Source organism: Nycticebus coucang, chromosome 20, assembly GCF_027406575.1.
Source record: "Nycticebus coucang isolate mNycCou1 chromosome 20, mNycCou1.pri, whole genome shotgun sequence".
NCBI classification, from domain to species: Eukaryota; Metazoa; Chordata; class Mammalia; order Primates; family Lorisidae; genus Nycticebus; species Nycticebus coucang.
In genome coordinates, this window is record NC_069799.1 from 20,164,587 (window position 1) to 20,186,553 (window position 21,967).

Genomic DNA, 21,967 nt, shown 5'->3' on the forward strand with positions numbered 1-21,967 from the left:
GGCTGGCAAGTTAGAGCCTGGCCAAGGCCAGCTAAACAACAATGACAACTGCAACAACAACAAAATAGCTGGGCCTTGTTGCAGGCACCTATGGTCCTGCCTCAGCTACTTAGGAGGCTGAGGCAAGAGAATTGCTTAACCCCAAGAGTTTGAGGTTGCTGTGAGCTGTGACACCATGGCACTCTACCATGGTGACACAGTGAAACTCTGTTTCAAAAAAGAAAATTGCCCACCTAATTGAAATCATCCAAAGCAAAATTCTAAATACAGGGTGGACATAAAGTTCATGTGCAATTTAAACAGCAAAGTATTTTAATTTAAATTGAAACAGTGAAGTTTTACATTTAAATAGTAAACCATTGTAAATTGCACATGAACTTTATGTCCACCCTATATGTAACTTTTCAGCATAAAATATATATATTTATATACATACATTTATATATAAAAAATTGTCAATATGTTGTTTCCATGAGTGGAAAACATGTATTTACTTTGTGCATATATTATAAACAGATACCTATGTATATATAATTGAAATTAATAAAAGGAAATAATTTAGGCCAGGCTCGGTGGCTGACACCTGTAATCTGAGCACTTGAGAGGCTGAGGCAGGTGGATAGCCTGAGCTCATAGATTCAACACCAACCTGAGCCAGATTGAGACTCCTCTCTAAAAAATAGCTGGGCATTGTGGTGGGCGCCGGTAGTCCCAGCTGCTTAGGAGGCTGAGGCAAGAGAATCACTGTAGCCCAAGAGCTTGAGGATGCTGTAAGCTGTGACTCTACGGTACTCTGCCAAGGGTGACAAAGTGAGACTCTGTCTCAAAAAAAAAAAAAATAGAAAAGCATATAATTTATATTTAGAGCTAAATACAAATATCCCTCAGCAGAACTGCATGCCAGAGAAGGCACAAAGTCCTGTGTAAAAAGATTTAAGACAGTTTATAAGGTAAAATCCACATGGTAGCTGAGCCCTTCCCTCAGGAGGTGTACCACATACTCCTAGTTATGCCTGTTAGTTGGGATCTTAAATACCACCTCCTGCACGAAACCTCCTGCAATGCCAACCCCCCTGACTGGAGACTAGAGGTAATTTCACCCTTTGAACTGCCATAGCCAGATTTTGCTTTAACTCCCAATACCCTTCATGTGTCTATAAGTTCACTGAGTTCGTTACGTGCGTGTTTTTACCCAGACATCATGATGTATATTGAAAACGCCTTCAAAGCAGAGTCTACCCACTATATAAATAATAGGTGACCAAGTCTAGCACAGACTGCACACTCAGTAAATAGAGTTTCATTGCTTTAGTCGAAATTTATTAAACACTTATTGTATGGAAAGCATGGTGGCCCTGGAATATGGAGATGAATAAAGTCATGGTCCCTAAGATGGACGCAGTGGCTAACGCCTGTAATCCTAGCATTCTGGGAGGGTGAATTCGGTGGACTGCCTGAGGTCACAGGTTCAAGATCAGGCTGAGCCAGAGGGAGACCTCATCTCTTTAAAAAAAAAAAATAGGCGGGCATTGTTGCAGACTCCTGTAGTCCCAGCTACTCTGGAAGCTGAGGCAAGAGGATCACTTGAGCCCAAGAGTTGGAGATTGGTGTGAGCTGTGACGCCAGAGCACTCTACTGAGTGACAAAGTGAGACTCTGTCTAAAAAAAAGGTCATGGTGGGCGGCGCCTGTGGCTCAGTGAGTAGGGCGCTGGCCCCATATGCCAAGGGTGGCAGGTTCAAACCCAGCCCCGGCCAAACTGCAACCAAAAAATAGCCGGGCGTTGTGGCGGGCGCCTGTAGTCCCAGCTACTCGGGAGGCTGAGGCAGGAGAATCGCCCAAGCCCAGGAGTTGGAGGTTGCTGTGAGCCGTGTGACGCCACGGCACTCTACCGAGGGCAATAAAATGAAAACTTTGTCTCTACAAAAAAAAAAAAAAAAAAAGGTCATGGTTCTTGTCGTTAATGAAAAAAAAAAAGTGCTGTGGTGAAAAATTTGTTAGCATTTCTGGCCACTTTTAGCCTCTTGTCCAACGACATTCCTGTCACTCAAGGTCAGAGAGGTAGGGCCTAAGGTCCTATCGAATCAGGGATGCACCTATATGTACTGTCCAATCAGATGCACAGCCAGAAGGTAGAAGGCGGCTCTGGGGTTCCGGAGCAGCTTTTGTTTCCGGAGCAGCTTTTTGTTTCCTGCACCGAGCCGTTGTCTCAACTTCAGCAGTTCCATCTCGTGGAGATACCAGTGATCTCAGTAGCAGTCTCTGTCAGGCTGTGCCCTGCAGGAACTGGGAGATCTGTAGGGAGGACACCGGGACATCTCTGAAGCTGGGAAATGGTGAGTACAGGAGACTGGGTGTCCTGAGAGGGGGAGGGGCGTGGTTGGAGCCCGAAGTGGCTGTGGCGGGACCCGGCAGTTTGCCTTCAGTTTTAGAGTCTTCAGGCCGAAGTTTGCCACTGGCACCCCTTGGCTCTCGGACCCCTCTTGACAAAAGGTGGAGTGGGGCAGGGAGTTGGGACCCTGTTGCTTGAAGCCTTCCTGGACCTGTTACTTGGACCATGGCCCAGAGCTGTCTCTGAGTAGCTGTGTGGCTGCAGCGCCGCATGTCCCTCCCTGTGGTGACAATGGAAGTGTCTTCAGGGAAGAATCCCAAGAGTGTGTGTGTGTGTGTGTTGGTGGGGGGGGGGGGCTTGTTCATGGGGGAGGCTGTAGTCCGTGGAGCCCTCAACCCCTCCATTCTTTTGTTAAAAATAAACTTACGGCGGGTACCCTGGCTCTCCCTGTTGGGAAACCGGAAGTGACTTGCCTGCCTGCTCTTGTAGTTAAACACCAACGGGGAGTTGATGTGTAAAAAGGCTTTTTTATTGGAAAGGCTAGTAATTCCGGAGGACAGCGAGAGTAAGTTTTTAAATGTTGTTTTGTCTATGTAACAAATTTTAATAATTTATATAGGGAATAATTTCAAAGTATAATAAAAATATACTCATGTGATTCACAACACAATGTAGGCAAGTTAAATACATATAACAATTAAAAAAGATCAAAAAATCGTCATCAATGAAACGACATTAAACTTGCTATTAACTTTCTATAGTGCCTCTTTACTTCCCCAGTTTTTTTTAAAGATTATCATCTTTGTTCTCTATTTCTGGTTTGGCCTGTTTGACTTACTGTTCCTATGCTTTAATGTGCATTCTCAGTTCAGAAAAAGCTAAGAGGGGTTTGTGGGGGTGTCTGTGTCTATCACATTCTCTACTTTCATGTATTTTATTTTTATATCTATGAAATTGATTTAAAATGGGAGTAATCGTTACGGTTAGTTAAATTGACACGCAGGCTGTGCTGGTTAAGTTTGTTTTTTGAAATCTGTGAAACAGCGGGTACATATGAATGGTATACATCGTATTTTGTAACATTAAGGAACTTAATATAACGTAAGAATAAGTATAAAGGTTCAGACTTAGGTAATGTTGGGTAATTATGACAATACTTTAGTTAGTAGGTATTGGATATTCTGAAAAATCTTGTATTGTTTCAACTATGTCCTTTACACATTTTAACGTGTTTTTAATGAGTTGGGAACTGTTAGATAAATTGAAGGAATATATAGATTTTAACGTTTTTACATTTGTGATTGTGTTTTAATAGTCAATAATGGCTGCTTGATTTTTTTTTTTTTTTTTTGTACAGACAGAGTCTCACTTTATGGCCCGCGGGTAGAGTGCCGTGGCCTCACACAGCTCACAGCAACTTCCAACTCCTGGGCTTAAGCGATTCTCTTGCCTCAGCCTCCCGAGTAGCTGGGACTACAGGCGCCCGCCACAACGCCCGGCTATTTTTTGGTTGAAGTTTGGCCGGGGCCGGGTTTGAACCCGTCACCCTTGGTATATGGGGCCGGCGCCTTACCACTGAGCCACAGGCGCCACCAGGCTGCTTGATTTTTTTAAGTATAGCTTCTCATACTTGTTTTAATTCACTGTTCAGAGCGTTTATGGCTAGAGCGGTTGTATTAAGGGCCTTAATGTTGGCACAGGGCAATGGGCTAATTTTCAGATTGAGTCTAATAGCTATTGTGGGTATGACAAAAATGGCTAAAGTCTTGTCTTTAGCAGTGCTAAAAAGGTGTAGTCGGCTATTATAGTTTTCAGGGACTATCTGAAGTAACTTATCTTAAGTTACTTTACTACGTTTGTACCCAGGGTAGAAAAGCTTTTAATTTTAGGGAACAAGACATCCCTGTGTTGTAGATGGGATATATGAAAAACCCTGGTTGCTACATAGTAACTATCTTCGAGGTAGCTTAATGTGTCTATTGACATAAATTACAAAGGTAGTTAAGTTACTTTACTTAAGGAATTATTCTGGTTAGTACATCGTAATGGGCATCTTTTAAATTGAATATATTTATTACTGGTAGTTTCAGTTTTCAGTTGTGTATCTTTTTTTCTTGACAGTAGTGGTTTTTTTGTTTTGTTTTGTTTTTTAACTATAAGAATCTGAGGGGCGGCGCCTATTGCTCAGGAGGTAGGGCGCTAGCCTCATATACCGAGGCTGGCGGGTTGGGACCCGCCTGGGGCAGCTAAACAACAATGACAACGGCAACAAAAAAATAGCAGGGTGTTGTGGCTGGCACCTGTGGGCCCAGGTACTTGGGAGGCTGAGGCAGGAGAATCGCTTAAGCCCAAGAGTATGAGGTTACTGTGAACTGTAACGCTAGGGCACTCTACTGAGGGCACCATAGTGAGACTTTGTCTCAAAAAGAAAAAAAAAAAAAAAAAGGAATCTGAGTATGTGGGCAGGCCCATAGCTCAGTGGGTAGCCACATACCCTGGGGCTGGTGGGTTCGAACTGTACAGGCCAGCTAAAATAACAATGACAACTGCAACAACAACAATAATGACCTGTAGTCTCAGCTGCTTGGGAGGCTGAGGTCACAGAATCGCTTAAGCCCAAGAGTTGGAGGTTGCTTTGAGCTGTGACACCACTGTAACTGGGCCACAGCTTGGGACTCTGTCTCAAGAAAAAAGAAAAAAAAAAAGAAAGAAAAAAAAGAATCTGAGTATGTGATAATCTTGTGGATAAATGGGAAAAGTAGTTTCTGATAAATTCTAGTGGGTGAACATCTCCATTGGGCATGAAGTAAGTACCTGTAAATACCTTTTAAAAAGTTAAGACAGAAATGGTGCATATTTATGGGCTAAAGAAGTCTATACATTTTTATTTCTGAAAGTGGTACAGGGATGTCAGGTGTGGTGACTCACACCTGTAATCCCAACACTCTGGGAGGCCAAGGTGGGTGGATCATCTGAGCTCATGAGTATGAGACCAGCGTGAGTTAGAGCGAGACCCCTGTCTCTAAAAGTAGCTGGGCCTTTTGATGGGTGCTTGTAGTCCCAGCTAGTTGGGAAGCTGAGGTAAGAGAATCACTTGAGCCCAAGAGTCCCAGGTTGGTGTATGAGGCCACAGCACTGTGGGGGGGCAGGGGGAGGATAAGTGGGAGTCTGTCTCTCAAATAAATAAATAAAAAGAGGACATGGTTTTGGGGTGAGCACACAGCTCTGTATAGTCTCAAGTGGAAGATGACTAGGGATTATATGTCTTTAATCTTAACGTGGTGTTTCCTCCAGTCTAGTTTTTGTCGACCTCAGCTGCTTCTGGAGTGAGATATGGCTTGAGTGGAATGTGGTGGGCCCAGGCTTCTAATACTGCAAGTTTCACTGTTGTGGTGTGGTTAGGAGAACATTTTGTGGACTCTTCTTTTCAGCTGTTTCTCTCAGGCTCATCTTTCCAGGTTTTGAGCTGGATCTGGATACTAGGATAAAAGGGATGTACATTTTCTGTAGGTGTTGACTAGGTTCTGGGAAGAGAAAACTTGTGAATAAGGGATAATACTCACTGCTTTGTTGTACATACTTTTGTACTTTAAGATTATATTCTGCTTGCCCTGACATTTGAATTGAGACTGCCTTCAAGGGTTTCTTTTGAACAACTTTGGGAGGATTTAATTTGACCCTGCTTCTAGGGGCTACCTTCATTCACAGTAATTGGAGGGGCAATATCTGATTTTCATGTCAATGACTCTTGGCATAGTTTGGCAGTATTTATTTAGAGTGTGATTTATTTTCTTTTTTACTTTTCCTGATGATTGAGGTCTCCAGGCTGTATGCAATTTCTAGTGAATTTTCAAAAATTGCTTACGTGTTATGTAACTTCGCCATAAAAAATGGACAACTGTTACTTTGAAGGCTTCAGGGGAGCTCATAAGGGGCATAATGTTTTTCAGAAGGACCTTTATTACTTCTCTAGTTTTCTTTGTTTGCATGGGGAAGGCTTTTACTTACATTGAAAAAGTATCCATTAATACTGGTAAATAGTTCAGACTTTTGTCACTCAGACATTTGAGTGAAGTCTATCACCTAGTTTTCAAATGCCATCTTCTGGTATGGTTGGAGTGGTTTTTTAGATCTGTTGTCTGTTGGGGGTTGTTTCTTGTACTAAGCAAACACTGAGTTTTTTTTTTTTTTTTTTTATGAACTGGGTGAGTTGCTTGTTTGCAACTTATAGTAAGGCTTTTTTACAGGAATGTGTGATGTCATGAAGTCGTTTAAGAGACCTGAGGTGTTAGACTTCTGGGTAGCATGATCTGTCCTTTGCTGTTGATGAATCAGCTATTTTTTTATCATGGAATTTTTCTGTTTTGTTTTTTATTTCTTTTTTCTTTTTTTTGAGACAGAGCCTCAAACTGTCATCCTGGGTATAGTGCCATAGCATCACAGCTCACAGCAACCTCCAACTCCTGGGCTCAAGCGATTCTCCTGCCTCTGCCTCCCAAGTAGCTGGAATTACAGGTGCCCGCCACAACACCCAGCTATTTTTTGGTTGTAGCCATCATTGTTGTTTGGTGGGCCAGGGCTGGATTCGAACACGCCAACTCATGTGTATGTGGCTGGTGCCTTAGCCACTTGAGCCTCAGGCGCTGAGCTTGTTTTTTATTTCTTATGTGTGGGACTGAAATCAGGTCATTTTAGAGGCAGCATTAAGAGGGCTATTACTGTCAGTCTTGCAGCCTGCTTTGCTACAGTGTCACTCCCTGGGTTTCTGTTGGCACAAGATTAAGTCTTTCCTGGTCTCCTGGGCAAAGGATGACTTCCACCTTGTGGGAAAGCAAGACAGCTTCTAGTAGTGGTAAAACTTCTGAACTTTTTTTGACTCAGTGTCTCACTATGTTGCCCTCGGTAGAGTGCTGTCTCCTGGGCAAAGGATGACTTCCACCTTGTGGGAAAGCAAGACAGCTTCTAGTAGTGGTAAAACTTCTGAACTTTTTTTGAGTCAGTGTCTCACTATGTTGCCCTCGGTAGAGTGCTGTGGCATCACAGTTCACTTGGGCTTAAGCAATTTTCTTGCCTCAGCCACCTGAGTAGCTGGGACTACAGGCACCTGCCACAACACCCGGCTATTTTATTTATTTATTTATTTATTTATTTTTTGCAGTTTTTGGCTAGGGCTGGGTTTGAACCTGCCACCTCTGGCATATGGGGCCGGCGCCCTACTCCCTTGAGCCACAGGTGCCGCCCAACACCTGGATATTTTTGGTTGTAGTTGTAATCGTTGTTTGGTAGGCCCAGTCTGGGTTCAAACCCGCCAGCCTCGTTGTGTGTGGCTGCGCCCTAGCCACTGAGCTATAAACACCAAGCTGGAAAATATAATGTTAAACTACTTTGTAGGCTGCCTTGTCCAGGCTCTAGGTGAAAACCAAGAAATTTCACTTTCTACATTCACATTTGAACTTTTTACTTTGATATTCAATAGCTCCATTCAGCTAACTGTTTCAGTGTTTTTTAATTTTATTTATTTATTTGAGGCAGAGTCTCACTATTTCGCCCTTGGTTGAGTTCTGTGGCATCACAACTCACAGTAACCTTCAACTCTTGGGCTTAAGTGATTCCCTTGTGCCAGCCTCCCAAGTAGCTGGGTATACAGGTGGCTGCCACAATACCCAGCTATTTTTTGGTTGTAGTTGTGATTTTTGTTTGGCAGGCCCGGGCTAGGTTCGATCCTGCCAGCTCTGGTGTATATGGCTGGCACCCTAGCCACCGAGCTACAGGCACCAAGCTGGGTTGGAACTTTTTTTTTTTTTTTTGAGACAGAGTCTCACTACGTTGCCCTCAGTAGAGTGCTGTGGTATCACAAATCACAGCAACCTCAAACTCTTTGGCTTAAGCGTTATGATTTTCCCACATATTTAGTACATTAATAAGTTTGAATGCCTTTTCCATTATGAATTTGCCAGGTGTGAGCTGGGATCCAAGGAACCTTCAAAGAATTAAGGAGAAAGTTTTCCCTCAGCCTCTACGTTAGTCAGAATCAGGAGGAAGAGGGTCTGGGTGCTTGTTGCTGTCAGCCAGTTTGCAGAGACAGGGATAGGTTCATTAAACTTTGTCACAGCACTGGTGATACTGGAGAACAGTGAGAGTAGCCTCCCCAAGACTATTCAGTTCTTCCATTTCCAAAATCACAGTTTTATACGTAATGGTTCACAGCAAAGACTGCATTAACTTTAAATAATGAACAGCACAGCTCAGTGATACTCTGTCACATTTCCAATTCAAAAGGTAATTTCCGAAACTATTGAAGATGGGCATGTTTTGTGAAAAGAGAAATCTACAGAGGTGAGGGAGCTCGAGGCAAGAAAAAGAAGGCAGGCTGAGAGATTTTAGTCCTTACTGAAAAACTATGAATTTATGTGTGTGTGCATGCATACATAGGTGTGTGTACATGTATGTATGTATACATATGTATCTATATATAGATATACTTTCTGAGAAATGAAAATGATGTTTTCGTATATTAAAAGAGGCTGAGCACCAAGGTTCATGTCTACCATCCTAGAACTCTGGGAGGCAGTGGTGGGTGGATTGCTTGAGCTCAGGAGTTGGAGATCAGCCTGAGCAAGAGCTAGACCCTGTCTCTACTAAGAATGTAAAAATTAACCAGTGTTGTTGGGAGGAGGGACTTTAGTCCTAGTTACTTGAGAGGTTGAGGCATGAGGATGGCTTGAGCCCAGGAGTTTGAGGTTGTTGTGAGCTATGACATTCCTGCACTGCATTCCTGGGACAGTAGAGTGAGATACTGTCTCCAAAATATCTATTTCAATAATAAAAATACTTATTAGTTATTTTATTTTTATGTCTACTCTTTCTCTGCAAATTTCAGATTAATATGAAGGTAGAAATGATTAGGTTACAGCTCGGCACCCTAGCACAGTGGTTACAGAGCCAGCCACATACACTGAGGCTGGTGGGTTTGAACCCAGCCCGGGCCTGCTAAACAATGACAACTGCAACAAAAAAAAGATAGAAGGGTGTTGTGGCCTGCGCCTGTAGTCCCAGCTACTTGAGAGGCTGAGGCAAGAGAATCGCTCAACCCAAGAGTTTGAGGTTGCTGTGAGCTGTGATGCTACGGCACCCTACCAAGGGTGACATAGTGAGACTCTGTCTCAAAAAAAAAAAAAAGAAAAATGATTAGGTTACATGGTTTGTGTTTGTGTGGTCAAGTCCCTGTTGTAGATGTGCCCCTCACCTAAGAGGTGTTCCATATACCCCTACATTGTGCCTCTTAGATGAGAGAACACTAATCTCCCTGCCACCTCCTCTCTGATTTTGTATGTTTTTACTATAAAGAGCAATCATTCTTTTTTTTTTTTTTTTTTTTGAGACAGAGCCTCAAGCTGTTGCCCTGGGTAGAGCATCATGGCATCGTAGCTCACAGCAACCTCCAACTCCTGGGCTCAAGTGATTCTTCTGCCTCCACCTCCCAAGTAGCTGGGACTACAGGTGCCCGCCACAATGCCTGGCTATTTTTGGTTGCAGCCCCAGGCTGGATTTGAACCCTCCAGGTCAGGTGTATGTGGCTGGCACCTCAGCTGCTTGAGCCACAGGTGCCGAGCCCAACCATTCTTACAATTAGTCATTTATAAGAATAAATTTGGGGCAGCGCCTGTGGCTCAAGGAGTAGGGTGCTGGCCTCGTATATGGAGGTGGCAGTTTCAAACCTGGCCCTGGCCAAAAACTACAAAGAAAAAAAAAAAAAGAATAAATTTGATTTGGATTTCGCTTTTGTAACCTGGGAATGCAAGGCTCTAGATCCCTTTCAGTCTAATTCTCTCCTGTATATTTTAACACTATACAGGGGAACTGGTTTTCCCCCTGTATTTACCAAAAGTATGGCAAGTTGAGTGTAAATATACTTGTCCTGTTTACTCAGCCTAACTCTTCTAGGTCTTATAGTAAAATCCTAAATTTTCAGTTTCTTATTTTTCCAGATGCCAACTTTCCATTCAATTTATAGTAACAATCTTTTTTTTCTTTATTTCTCATTTCAAACAGATGCAGTATTTCTGATAATTTTTATTTTGAGACAGTCTCACTGGATTGCCTACCATAGAAGTGCCATGGCCTTATAGCTCATAGCAACCTCAAAGTCTTGGGCTCAAGTGATTCTCTTGCGTCAGCCTCCCAAGCAGCTGGAACTACAGGTTCTGGCCACAACACCCAACTATTTTTAGAGACGAGGTTTTGCTCTGACTCAGACTGGTCTCAAACCTGTGAGCTCAGGCAATCTACCCACAATGGCCTCCCAGAGTGCTAGGATTACAAGTGTGAGCCACTGCTCCTGGTCTGTCATTTCTTTATATAACAGTAGATGATTGTTTTCTAAATTTTTGGTTTTTATAAGTTTTTGAACATGTCTCATAAGAAGAAACCAGAGAATAATCCTGTGACACTTTGTGGTCAAAATCTTTGTGCCCTGACAGCTTATATTTTGCCAAGTCACACATTCCTTGCCAGGATGTCTTTGCATCGAGACTCCCCATTGGTAACTGTACAGGGTGATCCGTCCTCAGTCACCGTTCTGTCTTTTATTTGTCCAGGGCTTCACACTTGTCTCAGGATGGCCCAAGATGCCATAGCATCAATGTTTACTGGAATGTTCCACAGATATCAATTCCTGGGACTTTTCTGTCCAGTGGATAGCCTGAAGTATGGGTGGAGCCTCTCAGGGGAGTAAATGAATGCCTTTAGTTTGAGAGTGGTCTTTTAGTATACCCTTCATGAAAACAGCTAACCCATTGGGACTTTAATTTTTTTTATACCAGCCTCAATCTCATTTCTGGTACACATTACTGTTTAGTGAGAGGTTTGGGACCAAAAATGAGAGGTTATTCTGAGATGTGAATGAAAGGAAGTGGAATTCAGGTTTTGTTTGGGCAATGTGGCCTTTATTCACTTGGGTGTTGAGTTTGAAGAAGAAATCAGCAGGTGGGTTAAGGCGAGGTGGTAATATAAGTATTCAAGCATGGGGATTGGTGCACCCATTTCTTTTTGGGCAGGACTTGTGCACTCCTTTCTATGTCTCTGTTTTCAGTTTTATTGGTGTGGGTCCCTGCATTCGGCCCTATCATTTAGCCCATCAAATACAGGTATTCGGGGGAAAGTACACAACGTTTTTCTGTCTCTTAGATTCTCAGATATTTCAAGGGAAGAAAATTATCTCAAAAGATAAGGATAACCCATCCCCAGCAAAATGTTTTAAAGCCATTCACACTTTCTGTGCATTTAAAGCTTGGGTGCAGTTTTTGCTGGGAGGGTGGCCATTGAGAGACTCTGTCAGCAGGCTGAGGGTTGGGAGGATGTCCCAAGCTATAGGGTGACCTTACTTGACACTTTAGTAAGACATGTTTATATTTCAGTCACTAGGGACAATCCCAGAATTTGGAACCTTGAAAAGATTTGTTTCTTTATTTCCACTTCAATTTTTAATTAACTGTAAAATGCAATACTTCAATAGAACTTAAAGAAAATTTTCCTGAAAATGCAAGAGAAAACTGGAGTTCAGGAAAGGGAATTAAGGTGGCGCCTGTAGCTCAGTGGGTAAGGTGCTGGCAACATACACCAAGAGGCTGGCAGGTTTGAACCCGGCCAGGACCAGCTAAACAACAATGACAACTGAAACAAAAAATCAGCCGGGACTCAGCACCTGTAGCACAGTGGTTATGGTGCCAGCCACATACACAGAAGCTGGCAGGTTCAAGCCTGGCCTGGGGCCTGATAAACAATGACAACTGCAACAGAAAATAACTGGGCATTTTGGCAGGTGCCTATAGTCCCAGCTACATGGGAGGCTGAGGCAAGAGAATCACTTAAGCCCAAGAGTTTGAGGTTGCTGTGAGCTATGATGCTATGGCACTTTACTGGGGGTGACAAAGTGAGACTCTGTGTCCAAAAAAAAAAAAAAAAATACCTAGGCATTATGATGGGTGCCTGTAGTCCCAGCTACTTGGGAGGCTGAGGCAGGAGAATCGCTTAAGCCCAAGCATTTGAGGTTGCTGTGAGCTGTGATGTTATAGCACTCCACTGAGGGTGACATAGTGAGACTCTGTCTCAAAAAAAACAAAAAAAGGGGAATTAAATATGTAGTCATATATTCCATTTCATTAAAAAATTGTTTTTCCTGTTTCTTTTAGGGAGTATAGTAAGGTTTTGAGATGTGCTATTGTTTGAGGGTGATTTCAAATGGAAACCCAGGGCTTAGCTATGCAATGATACCATGAAGAAGAAAGAGACAGAGTGTGGATTGCTTTATGGATGCTTAAAAATGAATACATTTCCACATGAAAGTGTGGTAGATCAATTGGTGAATTGTAAATATTCATAAAACATCAATTCCTCTCTTACACAGAGTGGAGAATATGTGACGGCAGGTAACTTTGTTCTGTTTTCTATCATCTGGAAGTTGGAGTTTAATGCTAAATGCTATGGAAGAGGACTTGTAAACTTCTAGAGATGGTCTTTGATGATTGTTTACTTAATGATTTGTTTTTATGGAATTGATAATTAAATGACATCCCTATTGTCTGACAAAATACATAATTTTGGCTTTCATGTTGACATAACAAATGTAAAGTGTCTTACATTTCCTTCTATCATATAAACATCAATCCTGAGTTTGCAGCATTTTGCTGGATTTCTCAAACACTCAATAGTTTCTCATCTAAAAGTAAATGAATAACCTTCAATGGGAACCAAAGGTCTGACTATAGTCAGTAAGGGTCAACCTTGGTCCTCCAAAAGATAGTCATTAAGGGCCCAGGAATTCTTCCCTGTAGGTTTTCAGCCTGTTCACACCAGCTATCGAAGAGCCTTTTATATGGACAGAAGGTGAAGAGCCCTCTAAAGCTGGGGTCCCACATGAAGATGTGGTAGATGGAAGTGGAGGGTGATGAGAAGCCCTTCCTGAAGGTGTAATTGGTATTGTTCTGGGGCTGTTTCTTTTTTTTTTTTGGCCAGGGCCAGGTTAGAACCCACCACCTCGGGTCCATGGGGTCCATGCCCTACTCCTTGAGCCACAGCATTGCCCCTGGGGCTTTTTCTTGACATTGTCCAGTTAGAATAAATTTGAAATTACATCTTACTGTCCAATAAAATGAATTGTTCATTATTGTGAGGCAGTATTCCTTGGGGGAAAGCTTGCAGTACAAGATGTGCAGGCATCACACACAAGCATTTCTTTCATAGAGAGAAGTAAACAAGTGCAGAAACAAGGTGGGAGATGAAGGCAGAATGGAGGGTGGAGAAATAATCTGCCAGGTCAGGAGATGTTTCATCCTGCAGTCAGACAGTTCTTAGGAGGGGCATAAAGAGGGGCTAGATGTTGAAATCAGACTTAAAATTGGCCAAAAATCAGGGGCTTGGGGGAAGAAGAGTAACTTGAGAAAAATTTGATGAAAAAGTATTTTGTTCTGATTGCTGAAGAAAGAACTGTTCAGCTAATTGGTTATGAGCAATAAATGGGAATGTGAGAGTCTGTGCTGGTCTTGTCATACGTCAAATAGGCAGTTTCACCTAAGTCAGCATGGGAAGGGTTGCTTTTTGCAGTAAGCTGTTCTTGAAAACACAGCCTAGGGAAATTTCTATAATCAGAATTACTTCCCGGGATAAAGTATACACCCCAAGATTTCCCACCATTATTCCCTTGCCCTATACATGTCTTCTTCCTTTTTTTCTTTTATTATTTTTGCTTTTTGAGACAGAGTCTCACTCTGTCACTCTACATTTTACTATTTTAAATTACCTACAAACTTTACGGACACCCTGTATATCCAGTGGTGCTGTCAAGTCTTCTATTGAAGACTAATTATAATGACTTAATTCATCTTTGCCATCTCTTAGCTTGTTTGAGATGAACAGTGCATTATGGTTTAATTGCCTAATATGACAGTTCTTTTTATGTCCACCATTGTGGTGGGTTATTCTGAAGTTGGAAATGACTCTGTTTTTAATTACAAAGTATTTTTACACATCATCCAGAATTTCCAGATATGACATGAACATAGATGATTCCCACTTAGTGTTACTCCAGAGGGTGCTTTCCATCCCAACCTTCTGGTCACAACACATAGTTGTAGAGCAAATTGCATGCTGTCCCAAACAATGAAGCTACAATGGTCCTTCTGCCACTGTTCAATCACCCTTCCTGAGTATAGTCCGTGATATCCCCAAAGTTGCCCCTACCATCAACCATACACAGGGAAAAAGGGAAATTGTAGCTATATGTACTTTTATATACATCAAAAATTTATGAAATATTTATAAACTGTTATCTATGTGTTGCCATCCCTTTGTAAAATTTGTAATTTTGTAAAGGTATATTTATTTATTTATTTTTTTGAGAACAAGTCTCAATTTGTCACCCCTAGTAGTGTGCCTTGGCATTACAGCTCACAGCAACCTCAAACTCTTGGACTCAAGGGATTCTTTTGCCTGAGCCTCCCTCCCACGTAGCTGGGACTATAGGTACCGGCCACAAGCCAGGCTACTTTTAGAGATGGGTTTTGCTCTGGCTCAGGCTGGTCTCGAACCTGTGAAGTCAGGCAATCCACTTGCCTCAGCCTCCCAGAGTGCTGGGATTACATTTGTGAGCCGTGCACCTGGCCTTTGTAAAGGTATATTTAGTTACAATTTTCAATTTTCCCTGTGTATGGTGACTTTGGGACAACTTGTAGATTTTTACAAACTACAGGCAATTGTGTCACTATCCTTCAATTATCTTGATCTCTTTAGACCTAAAACTGATCCAGAGACTAGGAGGCCAGAAGCTCAACCTGGATCACAGATGTACATTGAGTACATCTGAGAATGTGCCCAATCCCATTTTTCTGTTTCTTTATTTTTCATGAATGTACACAGGCACTAGCTGCATCCCCACATGTGCAAGACCCAAATCTGCAGATCCAAATTCTGAGTCCAAGTGTTTCCTCAGAGACTGCTGCCTTCTTCAGAATCTAGAAGCTTTAAAGTGCCAACAAACTATGTCATATTTCAAGATTGTGATTGTTGGTCTTCCTTGAACCAAAGGTATTTGTGTTTACAAAGTGTTGAGCGGAGGGGATTCTGCTGTGTTTGCTTTGTTTAGCTAAGTGTTACTTACTGTATGTAGTCTAGAAGGAGTAGCAGCAATAGAGGGATTTTTTTTTTTTTTTTTTTGAGACAGAGTTTCACTATGTTCTCTCGGTAGAGTGCTGTGGAGTCATAGTTCACAGCAACCTCAAATCTTGGGCTTAAGCATTTCTCTTGCCTTAGCCTCCCAGTTAGCTGGGACCACAGGCATCTGCCACAATGCCCCCAGCTCCTTTTTTGTTGCAGTTGTCATTGTTGTTTAGCTGACCCAGGCCGGGTTTTAACCAGCCAGCCTCGGTGCATGTGGCTGGTGCCATAACAGCTGTGCTTCGGGCACTGAGCCAATGGGAATTATTGAAGAAGGCACTTCATTCATTCACTCAAAACCTAAAAATTTTAACCAGACCCAAGATCGACTCTTCCCTCCTGGAAAGTGAAAGTCACAATGCCAGAGTTGGTGGAAGAACAAGCAGTTTATTCAAGAGCAATATGAGGAGATGGCTGACTAATGTTGCAAAGACCACCTCATGTTTCTGGGCTGACCAGAAGTGGTGAAAGGGGAAAGGAGCTTGAAATGTTCTATGTGTAGGTTTCCATGTCTCCTTGAAATGGTTTCCTGCCATCTGTCTGTGTGGCTAACATCAGCTAGACCAAAACAGAAGTGGGAGTTAACTGCTCCCTATTTTCCTTCAAGGGGAGTTTGCAATATATATATTTTTTAAATCATAGCTGTGTACATTAATGCAATCACAGGGTACAATGTGCTGGTTTTATATATAATTTGAAATATTTTCATCTATCTAGTTAACATAGCCTTCATGGTATTTTCTTATTGTGTTAAAACGTTTATTTTCTATATTTAGTAAATTTCACATGTACCCTTGTAAGTTCTGCAATCTTGATGCTGTAGTGAATGGCTCAAAACCTTTTCCTGAAAAAAAATTTTTTTGAGACAATCTCACTATGTCGACCTTAGTAGAGTGCTGTGGCGTTACAGCTCACAGCAACCTCAAACATTTGTGCTTGAGTAATTCTGTTGCCTGAGCCTCCCAATTAGCTTGGTCCATAGGCACCCGCCACAGTGCTGGCTTGTTGTTGTTGTTGTTTGGCAGGCCTGGACTAGATTCGAACTCCCAGCCCCCGTGTATGTGTCCAGTGCCTTAGCCGCTGAGCTACAGGCACTGAGCCCCTTCCTGAAATTGTTTTTGAGTCAGAGTCTCACTTTCTCACCCTTTGTAGAATGCTGTAGCAACACAACTCAAAGCAACCTCAAACTTCTGGGCTCAAGCAATCCTCTGGACTTGTCCTCCTGAGTAGCTGGGACTACAGGCACCCACTGCAGTGCCCAGCTCTTTAAAGAGGCAGGGTCTCACTCTTGCTCAGGCTTGTCTGGTACTCCTGAGCTCTGCCAAGCCACCTGCCTTGGGCCCCCGAGAATGCTGTGACTACAGGCTTCATGGTTCAAATACTCTTTTTCCCTTTTCTTATAATAGTCAAGAGGCTCGAAAAGTCCTTCTCCGCTACATATGGCTGAGTCTTTTTTCCATTCTCTCTGCATCCAGGCTTCCCATATGCCTTAAAAAATTCTCACCTTAAATTTATATCCTGAAATAGTGAAAATCTTCCCTTTCTCTCTTTTGAAAATGAGAAAATGTAGATGCCCCAAATTCCCATTGTGGATTAGTTTGGGTCATTGGATAGTAGCAAAGAAGTGGATTTGTACTGTGGAAGCTCCGTCAGTTCTATGTAAAATAAAATGACGTCCATGCACTTCAGATTTCATTAACTGCCTAAAGTAACTCAAAGTTCTGAAAAACAGAATAATTACAAAAGACTTCCTTTCTAGGATGGTAAAGACGGCTATTTAAAGACACGATTAGAGATTAGAAGACATGTCAGATAATCTGTACCTTGAACTTTGTCAAAACTGGGTTTTTCCAGCATCAGCAACACAAGCTCCAGAGCCCAGACCCAGCACTGAAGATCTACTTGCCATGCGACACCAGGGGAAACAGTTCACTTTAGTGTCTTGGGCAACACTATTCAAAACTTCAGTGAGCACACAAATCACCTGGAATCTTATTAAAATGCAGACTAAATGATTCACGGGGCCTGGGGTGGAGCCTGAGATTCTGCAAGCTCCTTGGGGATGGAAGTGGTGCTGGTACACAGACCAAAACCTGCATAGCAAGCTCTGAAATCATATGTGAAAAAACGGGATGAACGTAGCATGCTATGAGAAGGAACGAGGCTATGTGTGTAGAGTACTTTAGGTTCCTTGGAAGAAGGCCACCATGTCATTATAATCAATAGTGAATTCAACAGACTATAATTTAAGTGTCTTAATAATCCTACATCTTTGAGTATAAATTCTATTGCCTAGAATTTCAGGATTATACATATTTTAGATAAAGTTATAAAGAAGTTAGTGTTTACATACAAACCTAATGTTTTTCCCAAACTTAATAGCCTTTCTCATAGTTAAAATAATTTTCTAATAAAAGTTGCGTGTACCTCCTGAGATACTAAAAAACAAAAACCAAAACCAAAAAAAAAAACAACTGGGTTTTTCAACTAGTTTTTATCAGATTATGATTACTTTTTCTGGCCAGTACTATCACAGCACTGATGTTGTTTTTGCATTTGTGAGTCAGCACCTGATACTAATTTGTCCTGTTACAATTGATATTAATTTTATACACTCAGTTACGGTGTTCTTTGACACATATTCCATTGTAGGGTTCAGTATATCTTCTGTATTGTTAATAAGTACTTGGAAGATTATCAACTAATAATGTACAAAAAACAAAACATTTATTGAGGAAGCACCCCTTTCATCTTAGATTCTCTTTCATATACCTTTCTTTGGAAAGTAAAGGTTGTTATTTTTATTTATTTCTTTATTTATTTTTGAGACAGAGTCTCATTTTGTCATTCCTGGTAGACTGTTGTGGCATCATAGTTCATAGCAACCTCAGACTCTTGGGCTCAAGTGATCCTCTTGCTTCAGCCTCCCTAGTAGCTGGGATTATAGGAGTCTGTTACAACACCCAGCTATTTTTAGAGATGAGGTCTCTCTATAGCTCAGGTTGTTCTCAAACTTATGAGCTCAGGCCGTCAGCCCTCTTCCAGCTCCCAGAGTGCTGGGATTACAGGCATGAGCCACCGTGCCCTGCCTAAAGGTTGTCATCTGGTTCAGGAATCAACTGTGGTAAATCCAGTGTGTACAGTTCACTGCATGTTTGACAAAGTATCATCGTGGGACAGAAGCATTTTCATTCCTGTTGAGCTTGTTGGAAATTTAAAAATGGAATCTTCACCCCATATCTTCTGAATAAAAGTCGGCATTTTATCAAAATCTCCAGTTCTTTCTTGTACATGTTAAAACTTAAGAGGTACCATTTATCTTACTATGACATTTTTATATAAAAAAAATACACAGCTTATACTATATGATGTAAATAAGGCACAAAAATATACATGCCGGTATTGGTGGCCTTTTATTTCTACTGTGTTAACAAAAGAAGTGTAATGTGTTTTGTGGACGTTATGCCATCCCCTTTCTTTAGTGTTCAACAACACAGGAGCGAATATAGCTCTTCTATACTTATTAGGTAATTGCAGTCACTCATGTAAGTCAACAACAGTTCTCTGTACTTAACTAAAAGTGAAATTCAATCTCCCCTGGGCTTCCTGGTAAATTTGTTTGTTTTTTAGGGAGTGTCAACATTCAAGGACATGTTTATAGAATTCTCTATGGATTAGGGGGCCTGCCTGGACCTTGCTTAGCAGAATTTGTATTGGGATGTCATGTTAGAGAACTATAGAAGCCTGGTCTTTCTGGGTGAGGATAACTTAAATACGCAGTTCCAGGTCTACACTAGCAATTCATAGTCTGTCTTTGTAGAATGTTTTTATTCAGTTTATTCTTTGATTGTATGAGTATCAGGTTTTTGTTTCTAAGGAAAAGTTTAGGATATCTTGGTATAGAAAAGATAATATTGAAATTGTTTTATTTTGGCATTAATCTTATCCTTTTGTGAGCTGATTTATATACTTCACTAGATTAATGGTAATGTCGGAAATTTAGTGGCATAGATTGTTACTCATACCTTTAAGTCTGATTTCTAGTACCAAATTTTAATTCAGTAGTTCTGGGTAGTGGAGTTAGGAATCCTCCAACTTTAAATACTTTTTAAAGATTCCGACGTTTCTGTAAGGAACCTCTATGTGGGGATTATTATTTCAGGATTTTTTTTTTCTTTTTGCAGTTTTTGGTGGGGGCTGGTTTTGAAACTGTCACCTCCAGTAAATGGGGCCAGCGCCCTACTCCTTTGAGCCACAGGTGCTGCCCTCAAGATCTTTTAAAATGTTCTTTTCTCTACTTTAGCAAGGTACTAGATTGCCAGTTGAAGAATCCCAATTCCTTTTTTCTAATAAGACATGCCTTGCTGTCTCTAAGCCAGCCCTCATCACCTGTCTAGAGGAAAGCAAAGAACCCTGAAAGGTGAAGACACATTAGAGAGTAGTCAAGCACCCTGGTAGGTTTCAGTGAATGAAGCAGATAACACTGGTTAGAGGTCCAAAGATCAAGGAGAAAACCATGTACCCTATAAAGCAATACAACTATTCTGTACCCATACTGATTTTAATAAAGCTTTTTTTGTTTTTTTTTGAGAGTCTCACTATGTCGTCCTTGGTAGAGTGCTGTGGCATCAAACCTCACAGCAACCTCAAACTCTTCGGCTTGAGCAATTTTCTTGCCTCAACCTCCCAAGTAGCTGGGACTACAGGCACCCGCTACAACGCCCAGCTATTTTTTGTTGAAGTTGTCGTTGTTTCGTTGGCCTGGGCTGGATTCCAACCCACCACCCTTGGTGCATGTGACTGGCGCCATAACCACTGTGCTATGGCGCCGAGCCTAAATAAAGCATTTTTTTCAGGTTAAAACAAAGAAAAGGAGAAAACCACACAATACCATGTGATTAGGGAAGCTCAGCTTAATTGGAAATGATTTTTGAGAAGCCTGGGTTTCTTTCTCTTGTTCTTACATAAGAAGATCTCTCTGGGCGGCGCCTGTGGCTCAGAGAGGGTGGCAGGTTCAAACCCGGCCCCAGCCAAACTGCAACAAAAAAATAGCCGGGCGTTGTGGCGGGCGCCTGTAGTCCCAGCTACTCGGGAGGCTGAGGCAGGAGAATCACCTAGGCCCAGGAGTTGGAGGTTGCTGTGGCTGTGTGACGCCACAGCACTCTGCTGAGGGCGATAAAGTGAAACTCTGTCTCTACAAAAAAAAAAAAAAGATCTCTCTTCTTGTTTTTATTATTTTTTAATTTTTATTTTCTTATCGATACAGTCTCACCCTCTTGCTTCACACTAGAGTGCCATGGCATCAGCCTAGCTCAGAGCAACTTCAAGCTACCGGGATCAAGTGATTTTTCTGTATCAGCCTCCCAAATAGCTGAGACTACGGATTTCTCCACATTGCTTGGCTAATGGTTTTTCTGTTGTTTTTTTTTTTTTTGTTGTTGTTGTTGTTGTTTTTTAGTAGAGAGGGATTCTCACACTTCCTCAGACTAGTGTCAAACTTGTGAGCTGAAGCAATTCTCCCACCTTGGCTTCCCAGAATGCTAGGTCTATATTTGTGAGCCACTGTGCCTGTTCTTGTTTTTAATTTCCAGAGGGACTTTACTTTTCAGTGGTATTCCCTCTAGGTTACAGTGAGAATGAAAGAAATTTCTTTTTTTTTATTATTATTATTAGTAACAAAAATCTATATTTTATTCAGATTTCTTCAGTTTTTTTCTAATGTCCTTTTTCATTCTGTTTCAGGATCTCATTCAAGATACCAAATTACATTTAGTAGTTATGCCTCCATAGGGTCTTCTTGGTTGTGACAGCATTTCAGATTCTTCTTGTTTTTGATAACTTTAACAGTGTTGAGAATTACTCGTGGTTATTTTATACCATGGCCCTCAACTGAAATTAATCTGATATTTGAATACAGTACTAAGAATAAAGTGTTCCACATCCATCCAGGTTAATATGAAAGATGTTTGTCTCAAAACTGCAGATGTGGACAGAGGGGAACACTTTTACACTGCTGTTGAGACTGCAAACCAATACAACCTTTTTGGAATGTAGTTTGGAGAACCCTCAAAGAATTCAAGCTAGATCTCCTATTTGATCCTGCAATCCCATTGCTAGGCATCTACCTAGAAGAAAAAAAAAATCCTTTTACCAGAGGGACACTTGCACTAGGCAGTTTATCGCAGCTCAATTTACAATCGCCAAAATGTAGAAACAGCCGAAATGCACACCAACACAGGAATGGATTATCAAGCTGTGGTATACGTATACCATGGAACACCATTCAGCCACTAAAACAGATGGAGACTTTACATCTTTCATATTAACCTGGATGGATGTGGAACACTTTATTCTTCACTTTGATCTTCAACAGCACAGCTTGGTTTCATTGTTGGAGCTACCAGAATCACTCCTGCCATCCAAATCA

The 21,967-nt window shown here is 41.6% G+C and overlaps 1 protein-coding gene across 2 annotated transcripts in view; it reads left to right on the top strand.

Annotated features, from left to right (window-relative positions):
- Positions 1–2,188: 2,188 nt before the first annotated feature.
- The window catches only part of LOC128572795 (zinc finger protein 98-like), a 91,311-nt gene continuing 71,532 nt past the window's right edge, over positions 2,189–21,967 (top strand). For both annotated transcript variants that reach the window (XM_053572893.1, XM_053572894.1), the window contains exon 1: positions 2,189–2,335. Coding sequence is in view for 1 of the 2 variants with exons in the window: in XM_053572894.1 (XP_053428869.1) it covers positions 2,333–2,335 (3 nt within the window). In the remaining variant the exon portion in view is untranslated. The remainder of the gene's footprint in view (positions 2,336–21,967) is intronic.